This window comes from Hordeum vulgare, chromosome 3H (assembly GCF_904849725.1).
Source record: "Hordeum vulgare subsp. vulgare chromosome 3H, MorexV3_pseudomolecules_assembly, whole genome shotgun sequence".
Lineage (NCBI taxonomy): Eukaryota > Viridiplantae > Streptophyta > Magnoliopsida > Poales > Poaceae > Hordeum > Hordeum vulgare.
Window position 1 is genome coordinate 546,098,475 of NC_058520.1, and position 11,331 is coordinate 546,109,805.

General features: G+C 46.1%; 1 protein-coding gene across 9 annotated transcripts; it reads right to left on the reverse strand.

Moving 5' to 3' along the window:
* Positions 1 to 272: 272 nt before the first annotated feature.
* Positions 273 to 6,402, reverse strand: LOC123444874. Of its 9 annotated transcripts, none has more exons than XM_045121751.1 (10): positions 6,301 to 6,394; positions 6,049 to 6,213; positions 5,413 to 5,947; positions 3,757 to 4,544; positions 2,741 to 3,366; positions 2,540 to 2,654; positions 2,394 to 2,441; positions 2,098 to 2,163; positions 715 to 855; positions 273 to 622 (listed from the first exon to the last, which is right to left on the reverse strand). In XM_045121751.1, the coding sequence occupies exons 6-10, from the start codon at positions 2,639 to 2,641 to the stop codon at positions 437 to 439; spliced, it is 543 nt and encodes a 180-aa protein (XP_044977686.1). In that variant the 5' UTR covers positions 2,642 to 2,654; positions 2,741 to 3,366; positions 3,757 to 4,544; positions 5,413 to 5,947; positions 6,049 to 6,213; positions 6,301 to 6,394; the 3' UTR covers positions 273 to 436. The 9 variants fall into 9 exon arrangements, with proteins under 9 accessions (XP_044977686.1, XP_044977679.1, XP_044977685.1 ...); XM_045121744.1 differs by having other exon boundaries at positions 3,757 to 5,240; XM_045121750.1 differs by having other exon boundaries at positions 3,757 to 5,272.
* Between the last annotated feature and the right edge of the window lie 4,929 nt (positions 6,403 to 11,331).

The following is an 11,331-nucleotide window of genomic DNA, read 5'->3' on the forward strand; positions in this document are numbered from 1 at the left end:
TGCGTGTTAATAAACAGAAGTAAACTAAATAATTAAACGTGGAGTTTCATCAATACGCAACTGGTTGCATATTGAGCTTCACTTAATTGTAATTCTCAATCTTAAGTTTGATGGGATAGCAATTCACCTGCTTTCTTATTGCCTTTTGTAATCAATGATGTATCTCTGTTGACATTAAAATAAAAGCAACGAGAGGCATTGCCCTCAAAAAAAAACATGGAAGTAAGAAGCTGGTTAATAGCACAACAACAGCACACCATCATCACATCTACCCCCCAGAGAACTCTGAACGAAAGAAAGATGATACACATACATCACCAGCAGAAGCGGCGTTCTGAATCACCATCTCATTCCGGCCTCACATGAATCTCTCCTGCTTCTTCATATGCCTGCCTAACAAACACACAACCCCCAGAGACAGAACACACCCCTGTCTCTACATTACACCATCAATCCATCCTCTCCAAAAGGAAAACACTAGCTCCTCAGTCCGAGGGTGCTGGCGCCGGCGCTTCCTCCTCCTCAGACCCCGCGCCCCAGCCTCTACCACCGGGACCAGCTTGTGCTGGGTTGACGTTCCATGCAACACCGTCGTGCACCCGCCCTTGAGGTGCTCCAGCAGCTGCAACAACACCACAACGTTTCATTCTTCACATTAGCAACCGGTGTCACTCTCTTCATTGCATTCACGGGTCAAAATTTAGCGGCACCAACCTTGTCGTATGTTACCTTGCGGAACCCGAACCACTGCATACAGATCAATGCCGCCTCGTCCGTCTCCGGCAGCACAAAGTGCTTCACCTTCAGCGACGACAACAGCCGCTCGATGCACGCAAACAGCCCATCGAAGTACCCCTGCACAATTGGATCACAGCTTAGTTGATTCACTACTCTAGGGTTTTCCCCCTTCTTTCTCTATGAACAGTAGTATAAAGGTAGCACTAGGTTGACTATATGGCAACAGAAATCAGACTCACCAAGCCATGGTTATCCCTGCTCATTGCGACCAAGGGTAACTTGGCAGCTTCGCTCCCTATGAGACAGAAGAGACCAGCAAAAACCACGGTCTTGCTGCATCAAAACAACCCGGCAGTTGGTTCAAAATGCAATTTTCTTTTGCTGAACGGAGCATCTTATGGAGAAAAAGTTTACCCGAAGGTTAACATGGCTCAGAGAATTCAATGCATGTATCGCATTGAATTCTCTGAGCCATGTTAACCTTCGGGTCGTCCCCAAATCCAGCCCCCGACCGCTCGGATCTTGTGCCACACCGGCCATCTCGACCATGTGCGCTGCCGGCCGCCACCGATCTCAAGCGCCGCAGCCTTCCTGATCATAAGCGCTGCCGGCTCTCTTGATCTCCACAGGGAACTCGTTCAGTTCGTCAGGGAGCCATGGATGTCGGCGAAGGTAGTTGTTGCAAGGGAGGCGGAGGGGAGCTCGAAGGGGATTTGGGAGGCATTGACGTCGGACTCGAAGGGGATTTTGGAGGCGGCGACGGACGAGGCAAAGGGGGCTGTGCGGGAGGAGAGGGCTCGTGGGGCAGGAGGATGGCTTGGGCTTGGTACCGCGACCTTACCGGTGGGGCTTGGGCGGTATCAAGCGATAACTGGGCCGGACCTGTTTACAGAGGGATGTGTTTACGATGTCGAGTTAACAAACGCTAGTAACGTTTCCCCTTTACGGCGTAAACAGTTGACGGGCGAAAATCTCTGAAACAAACACCTCTGTAGTGGTTCTGATTCTTCTGATCGGATAAACAACGAAGCTTAGGTACTAATCTAACCCTGCTGTCTGCTTGCAGGCTTTTCGATTGACAAGATCAGCAGTGACCTAAGGTGGCCTTATTACTCCAGAGTACACCACCAGAAAACTCAACATCATTATGTTGCTCAGTGGGTTTCAGACATCAAAAAAGAGGTCTGCAAGGCTATCAAGTTTACGGTTTACCCCAAACAAAGTTCATAGGCTAACAGTTCTTTATCCATCAAAATCTCAGAAGAGATTATAACTTATACACCATTTCATCCCTCTGCAAGAGCTAAACTGTAAAAAACAGAGCATGGAAAATAAATGCACCACACAAGGTATCCATACCTTATCTGCAGCCGTGACAACAGATGCAATATTACTCCGGTCGAAATTCTGGAGCCCTGAGATGATCTGCAGATGCAAATGTTCAATCATTATCAGAGTCCATCATATCAAAGCAATGGGAATTTAATTACTCTACGCTTCAACCCAGAGATGACTTCTAGACTTGCACTGTCCATCCAGTCTGAAGAGAAAACACTACAACATCTATCAAAACTAGCTACAGATATAACACACTACTACATCTATCATCAGAGTCCAACAGGGACAGTCCATCAAAGTAATGGAAATTTTATTACCATATTCTTCAGTACAGCCCTTATTAATCTTGATTCCTTACGCTTGTCCTGGAAAGGTAAACATATGACTTAGCTGTCTCATGCGCAGAGCTTCGGTTCAAGTATGATACATGTAAAAAAGATCGACATTAATCCATCAATCATACCCATAGACCATGGCTGGAATAAGGACTCGCCCGGTCGTAGCTTGGATAATAGATCAAATGATTCCTGCATAAATGCCAACCTTCAGAGCCAATACCACTCATAACTTGGATGAATCTGGTTACACAATCAACGGGCCAACCCTCAGACAACTGTTTCTGTCATTACTTAACATCAAGAATGAAGAAGCCAAGGGAACTTACATGGAAAATAGCACCTACCTTGGAGAGCACCAACTTACTACCTTCTGAACTTTTGTCCCTCAAAACTCTCCATCTAACTTCAAGGTCACCATCATCATTTCAAACCTTTCTCCGCACGCTTATTCTTTATGAGATCAACAACATCCACGGTAGGAACAGGTTCTGCTCCACAACTGACTAGGGCTTTCAGTGCCTCGCAAATCTTCACACATTCGGTGGAATAATACCATGCCCCCTCAGGCAATGCATGCACCAGTCAACCATTAATATACTTCTTCATTTATGATTAAAGTTTTCAGCATATCTCGGGCTAGGAAGATCACTGTTAAATTATCTCGGGCTAGGAAGATCACTGTTAAATCAGCCATGTTGTGTTCTTTCAGGCATTCAACGTGATATTCCCTCCCACACTGAACAAATAGCAACATACATGTGACAGTTTATCACAAAATAAGATTGCAGCAGCTAAAAAACAGCATGACAACTCAATACAGGCATATCATGAAAGCATGTGAATATCAGCACTACAAAAATGATAAACTAGAGTCTATGTGATTGATGAACTTACTTGGTCATAAAGCAGCACAGTTTGTTGACTAAATTCCTTTTTGCCAAATTCATGGAGCCTGCAAAAGCCAAAGACGGAAAGACTTGTTGGAGCATCTTTGGACCAAATGTACAGCATAGTTAAATAACAATTGAGTATTCTAAATCCTAGATCAGATGTAGTGGGACTTAGACTCTAATGAAAACACTATGTAACTGCCTTGCTGGTAGGAAACAGCAAATTAATGAAGGAACTCAAGAGTTGATGTCCAGATATATTAGCACTCCATAACTCCAGCAGTCCATAACAGAAAATTTGATATCAATTTTTCCTAATTTCCTTTGTTTGTCGAGGATAGTTTTACATGAGCACATGTGGATTAGTTCTACATATGTTGTACTGGAAAGATAATGAACAAGAGCACATGTGTCAGCCATTGAACATACAAGGCCGATGGATGGGCACTTACTTGCACAATGCACATCCACCAAATGCACCCTGGGGAGCTGTAGCAATACGTATCGACCGTCTAAACATTTGGTACATCAAATCAACTCCATCAATTCTTCCAGCAGCTATTGCATTGTTGTTGTATGCCAAACAACCTTCTCTCTGTTGCCTACTTCAACAATACTGGCAACACTAAGTTCCTTTTGGTACAGAAGACAAGATAACGCATTCTGAAATAAATAATCAAAGACAAGCAGTAGTGAGAATCCAGAAACTATAGCTTAGTGAAAGGGGTTCACTCAAAGGGATATATGGAAAGTATAGACAGGCCTTCTGACACCATAAATCGCCATGTAACTACATGGCAAAGCATAATAGCCGACATCTGTGCCCTCTGGTACAATACCACTCATGAAAACCAACTTGTGCAAACCATGGTCCCTGCAGCAAGAACATAGAACAATACAATGTGATTAACTCGAGGAGAAATAAAGCTAAAGTTTAATCAGTAGTAGAACCTTCTTTCTTGTAATTCTTCCTGCACTAGTAATCTTTGCTTCCTGGGCAGAAATTCTTAGGTACCCTACCAGATGAAGATGGACTTGCTGCACTGTAGTCTTTGCTACTGGGTAGAAATTCCTATGTATCCTATCATATGAAGTTTGACTTTCTGCACTGGGCCTATTGCTCCCAGTATGAGAGGGGGGAAAGACTCACTTTTGCAAACCTGGCATCTCGACGCCCTATTCTTAGGCACTGGGCCTATTGCTCCCAGTATTGCAGATCCCAGTGTGTCTAATGTAGCACCTGTGCACGCCGTCAATACATCATGCAAAGTTGTTCAGGGATATGGGAGAATTCAGGCAACTGCAAGCAGAGTTTGTGACTAAAGAGAATTCTGAGGTGGCCAGTGGTTGATGGCCATTATCAAGGATCAAAAATCTCGGATTCAGAAAAGACAGCGTTCACACAAAATAAATTGCATATCATACTTTGCATCTAAAATGTGGCCTTGAGATCGTTTAGGCTGACATTAAGATTGTGCAAATACGCATCACATGACTGAAATGTTATTTATATTGCAAAACGGAAATTGGTAATGGCAATCCGTTGCGTGTGTACCATTTCCTCTAAAACAACATAGCAATGGCACTTGTACGCCACAGTGCAGATTAGACATCCAAAGCGTAGAGACCTAAATCAATCTAGCATCTAGTCCTGAACATGAATCACACAGTGATAAGGAACATCATCACAACTTTATTGTCATCCTATATAGGAGAGAAACATGAAATCTCTACACAAGAGCAGTAAGCACATGACAGAAATCTTGCTGTCTCAAATCAGTGGCGGCAGATCGGCAGTCAGTTGCATCTGTGCCGACAGTGCAGATACCGAGACACTTGAGATGTAGAGACTCAACCAAACTAGCATCTACCAGTCCCGAATTTGAAGCAGACGTCAACGTGAAACATGACAACCTCATCATCATCTATCATCATCCTGTATAATACAGAAACATGAAATCCCTAATTCTGTCAACAACAACAACAGCAGTGAGACGTCTTGCCCTGTAAATTCGACCTTCGAAACATGGGGAGGCGGCGGATCTAAACGGCGGTGCAGCACCCAGAGGCTGCGGAAGGCAATTAGTGGATGAAGAACGCGTTCTTACCTGAGAACCCCATGGGAGGGGCGGAGTCACAGCAGGAACGCGATGCCCCGCCCTCCCGCAGGAACCAAATCCGGCCACGAGCATCGGCAGGGTTGCTACCCTAAACGCCGCCGCCGCCGCCGACCACGACCCCATCCGGTGGCCCGGACATTGATCCGCCGCCACCGCCGCAGCCGGATCCACCCTATCGTGGCTTGTGGATCCGCTGGCCTGCACACTAAACCGACGCCGGCGAATTTGAACCCATCGGCAGGGGATCGAGATTCCAGACGACGCAGAAATTACCAAAAAAGAACCCCAAATATAACCTTTTGCAAACTATAACTTCCGTAAGGTGCTGATGGTAAAATTCCCCTTACACGAAGTTACTAATTCCTAAATACAAAAAAGAATTTCAACACTGGATTGGACGATTCCATCCGTCAGCATCATTGACTTTGACTCAGCCTGTGACTTCCTGACCTCCTTTCCTCTTGTCTTTTCTTTGAGCGCAATCAAAAATTCTGAACCCGACCCACCAGTTCAATGCGCGAGCCTGCAAAACAACACAAACACGAGAAAAAAAGATTAAAGCTCATGCATGCGTGCGTGCGTGCGTGCGAAAAAGAAGAGAAGAGATGAGCATTGTCAGTGTACCTTGCAAGACAGAGAGCACCACACGGCCTCCTCGCCGATGTGCTCCAAGCAGTGCGCGTACGCGCACACCCCTGCCCCTGCTCCGGCATGCGCATGCTCCAACGCGTGTGCTCGAACCTGGATGCCTTCGACAACTCCCTCAGCATCATCGATAATGTTGAAGCGCTGACAAACAGGACACAATTAATTAAAGATCAACGAGGGAACGGCATTGCACGGATTCGGGTAGAGCTCAAAGGCTAAGAAGCAAACCTCCAGTCCTGCGATGATCTCCGGGGGGAGCTGCTGCGCCGGGACGAGCATCCGGCCGGCAGTGGAGTGTACGCTGATGATGCGCGCGAGGGCGTTGCCACCGTGATGGCTTTCCACGTGACTCTCGCAGTAGTGCGAGCTGAAGAATGAGAAGCAGAAAGTGCAAAAGCAATCCTGCTCGTGTGCTTGATCGAAGTCGTACAAAACCATGGCCTGCGCCGCCAGTCGCGCACGCACGGCCCTCGGCCTCGCGTTGTTGCCGAGCGGCACTGCGGCCAGCTGCGAGAAAGAAAACGCCAATAAGGTCTTCCCCAGTTTCCCTAAACCGCAGATCAATAGCTAGTTACCACCCCACTCCAAAGCGCAGAGGTTGAGATTGCCCACCCTGCAGGCGTACGCGCAGTAGCGGAAACGGCTTGGGGTGAGTGCGTCACGGCATGCCAGATTTTCGCACTGATGATCCCCGATGGGAGGGCCGACGAAGGCCGGGTCGCGTCTGCGGAGGGGAAGGTACTTGCTGGTGACGCCCCACGGGAGATGCCTGATCCCAGTGATCACATACCCCCGGCCATTCACCTCCTCGTACTCGACGCAATAACCGTAACCTCCCGCCATGTTCCTGACCTGCAGAAGGCGGGTGAAGCAAGTACGGTCAAGACACGCCAAGAAGCAAGAACAGGCCAACAGAGACGGTTCTTGCAAGAAAAGAGACAAAAGAAGATTGCAGGACGCACGTGGGGGAAGCCGGACTCCATCTCCGTCAGCTGGGGGTGGTGGCTGCGTGTGTGATCGCGGCAGCAGTGCGTGCACACCGCTCGGGGGCAGTGCACGCAGTAATACTGCGCGCGGCATGGATGACCGAACTGGATCAGGACCAGTCGGCGGAGGTAGGGCGGGGGGCCGGGGGGAGCAACCGGCTGCTCAGCCATAGCTTGACGACGGGCGGGTTGGGCGATCTCTCTCTACCTTCGATCTTGGTTGGGACGGTTCAAGCTCTCTCTCTCTCTCTCTCTCTCTTCTTTGATCTTGGGTTTTGGGAAACAGGGGAGGAGGAGCAAGGCGAGGGGAGGGGCGGGGGGTTGAAGACGGAGGTTGGATCGGGCCTGGACCCGTACTTAAAAAGAAGTAGCGGTAGCATCCGACGGTGTATGATCGCATATCGGCACCATCTAACGGACTGGATTCACGCTTCCACGGTCGCGTGGAATTTCGTTGTTCCCTGAAGCCGGGGCTTCTAAGGTCGGTGCCGGTCGTGGCCAACGTGCTATACATACATTTTTTATTGGAGATTAAAGGGATGAGGGTCTCACCACTTAAAAATCAGGGGGAAGGTTAGTTAGAAAGAAAAAACCCTAGTTAGCGTGTAACTTTGTATAACTCTTTATACGTTTAGCATTTTTGGATCCAAAAAAGAAAGAAAGAAAAGAGGCAATCATCAGTTCATCACACCGTAAGGCAGGCCAACTAAATCTTCAGATATTGATGATGCTGTATGCTGGGACAAAAAATCTTAATTTGAGAATGCAATTATTTCAACTCCGGATTATTTTTAGACTCCTCTGTTCATTAGGCTTATAGATCATGTGCGACGTATTTCGTGTGAATTGAAAGGAGTGCGACGTTGTTTGACCGAATAGCTGCAGTGCGATAGATTTGAGCATGTAAAAAGCCCAGGGCCACGTGGGTGTTAAATGGTGTTAAATTGGTCGTCAACCAAGCCCATTTATGTTAGGACATGTGGGTCCAACTTAATTAACACTGCATCGGGTCAAAACAAGTGACCGTGCCCGGCCGCCCGACCATGTCCCCACTCCCACTCTTCTCCGGCGGCGGCGGATCATGCGTTCTCGGTGGCGGCCGCGGCGGAGCCCTCATTCTCAGCGGTGGCGGATCTTGCGTTTTCGGTGGTGGCGGCATAAATGGTGTGTGAATTCGAACCCTAGTCCTGTTTCCCTCTCGGACCCGTAGATCTCAGCTCGTTTACTCTATTGTCACTGGTTGAATTGATAGATTGTGAGAGGAGCTCGTGGGCATAATTGAGATGGAGCCGCCAGATCCAACTTTGAATAGGTAATGTTCCTCTCTCCGATCCAATTTTGAATGTAATTAGGGCCTCGTCTGCTCTTTCTCACACTGACCGCCACTGACAGAGGGGATGCTGCCACTCGAACCTTTGAACTGACGATCAATTTCTTTCCATCGAAGGCAAAATTAATTGAAGGTAGCATACATAACAATGAGAAAGACACAGTTGTGAAATGGGAGGTTGAGTTTACAAAGATTGATCCACAAGTTATACATAAAATGGGAGAGAAGGCGGTAAAGGAATGGATGGAGAAATTTGGGAGGATATTGTTTTGGATCCAGATCAAGAAGTATCACTATTGCGGTTCGATGATTGGAAAGGAGAGTGTGTCAGAATAGAAGATGGTGAACGGATTGTTGAATAAATCGATCAGCAAAATGATTGGACAAGCAAATGGGCTAATTTTTTTGTTGAGCTCGTTGATCTGAATATTTATTCGAAGGTTGGATATGTGCCATCACACTTGGCTGCACAGATGGTAGATGATGATTAGTCTTCACAGAGGCCATTGATTCCCAGGTTTACCGAACTAACACCAAAGAGGGACATGTGGCTGGAACTGAAACCACAGCTACTGTTGATTGGAATATAGTTGAATTAGATGAGCCTACTGCTTTGGTCATTGTACCGATGCTTGACACTGAGATGGCCAAACTTTTTGGCATTCTAGTGGATGATAGAGGTAAGGAGAGGGGTGAATCTAGTTTGCCTGCTAATGCTGATGAAGATGTAGATGGAAAATTGATGGAAGAAGCTGCAGATGATGTAGATGATGCACATGATGATGAGCTGGTGCATGTGTATGACAAGGAAAACCCTGTCATTGAAGTGGGGAAGTTGTGGCCAAACATGTATCCGTTTAGGATGTGTTTCAAGACTTATGCAGTGAAACATGAGTTTGATGCCAAGAGTGTTTGGACTGATAGAAAGAACTTTTATGCGGGGTGAAGAGGATTTGATGGTAGTGTAAAGCCTTGCAAGTGGTACATATCTGTTAGACTGCTACCTCATGGAAGTACTGTCAGGGTTAACCAAATCCCCAATCAACATACTTGTATTACAAGTTCACAGAGAGTATCAACCATGACGTCACAACTTTGGGTTGCAGAAAAGTTCATCCCAATTTTAGCCAAAACACCAAACACTAGTGCAAATAAACTCAAAGTAGACTTGGAAATGATGTACCCCATTAAACTGAAATATACCACGGTGTGGAAGGCAAAACGAAGGGCAATGAAAGATTTGTATGATGATTGGGAAAATACATTTAGGATGCTTTACAACTTCAAGGCAGAGGTAGAGAAGAGGTCATCTGGCAGTGTTGTGGAGATAGATACTGAGGTATTAGAGGAAGGTGAAGTCAAGTTCTCCGCGTTCTTTATGGCTTTGAAGCCTTGCATCGATGACTTCAAAGCAGGGTGTCGAGCATAGACTCATTTTTTTACAGGCAAGTGGAATGGTCAGTTGGCAGCATGCAATGCTCTAGATGGATACAACTGGATGTTCCCTATTGATGTTGGCTTGTTTCAGTCAGAAAGAGAGGCTTCATGGACATGGTTCATGATGTAGTTGAAAAGATGCCTAGGGCCAATGTCACCTTTGGCTATACACACAGACAAATGGAAGGGGCTGGAAAATGCAATGAAAATTGTTTTACCACATGCTGAGTAGAGTGAGTGCTTTGGCCATTTGTGGATGAATTTAATCAAAAAATTCAAAGGAGAAGAATTTGGGCGCATGTGGCCAGCAGCAAGATCTTACACTAGACAAACACACACATATCATCTTGGTAAGATAATGGCAGCATGCAACGAGTTTGGTCCATGGATGAACACCTACCATTCTTTGTTATGGTACAAGTCAGGATCATACCAACAACAATTTGGCAGAAAGTTTCAACAACAAGGTGAAGCAGTTAAAAGATTTTCCTGCGCATGACATGGTTGACCAAATCAGGATCATGCTCATGCGGTTGTGGAAATTGAGAAGAAGGAAAGGTGATTGTCTGCAAGGTGATAAGCTTCCAGCAGTTGTACAACATGTGGTCAACAGGAGAAGAAGTCTTTCACATTTGTGTGTTGAAAAATCTTCACTTTGGGGTGCTCAAGTTAGAGATAACAAAACTGGAAGGAGGCATGTTGTTAACACTGAATTGCATGATTGCACTTGCCTCGAGTGGTAACACACTGGTAAACCATGTGAGCATGCCATTCTTTTCTTAGCCTCCCAACCGAAGATAAACATGCACCCATATTTGCAAGAATATTATTCGGTAGCAAAATTCAAAGCTGCATATGTACTCCAATTCCAGCACTTACAGATCAGTCTCAGTGGCCCTAAGTGGAAATTGAATTATCCATGTGTCCTACCTTGACGAAAAGAAAGGATGACAGGCCTAAACAGAGTAGATTCAAGGCATGGTTTGAGAAAGGTGGGAGTAATAAGAAGGAAAAGAAAGATGGAAAGAAAAAAGGGCCCAAAAAGGTAACAAAAACATATGCAAGTTGTGCCAGAAACTTGCGCACAGAGTGGGATCTGCCAAATGTCGTTACACTCCTGAAAAGCCAAAGTATGTTCTTGTTTATTTGTGTGCGCTTTGATTTGGTGCTTTTTCCAACTACTATATCCATGACATGTTTGTTTCCAATTGCTAGGAGGGACCATGCAAGTCAACCCCTTGTTCTTGAAGAGCACTCGCCAACAGAAAAAAGCAAGAATCAATGGCTGCAGAAAGAAGAGAAGTGTGTGTGCTGAAACTGAACCTCTTTTGGATGTTTTGCAAACTGAACCTGAGTGTGTCAAGGTGCAGACTGAAGAAAATCCTGTTGCACTCGAGTTTCAGACTGAAGAAACTCATGTCCAAGTGCGCATGGAAGAAACTAAACCTGAGCGTGTCATGGTGCAGACTGGAGAAACTCATGTCTAGGTGCACACCGAAGAAACTA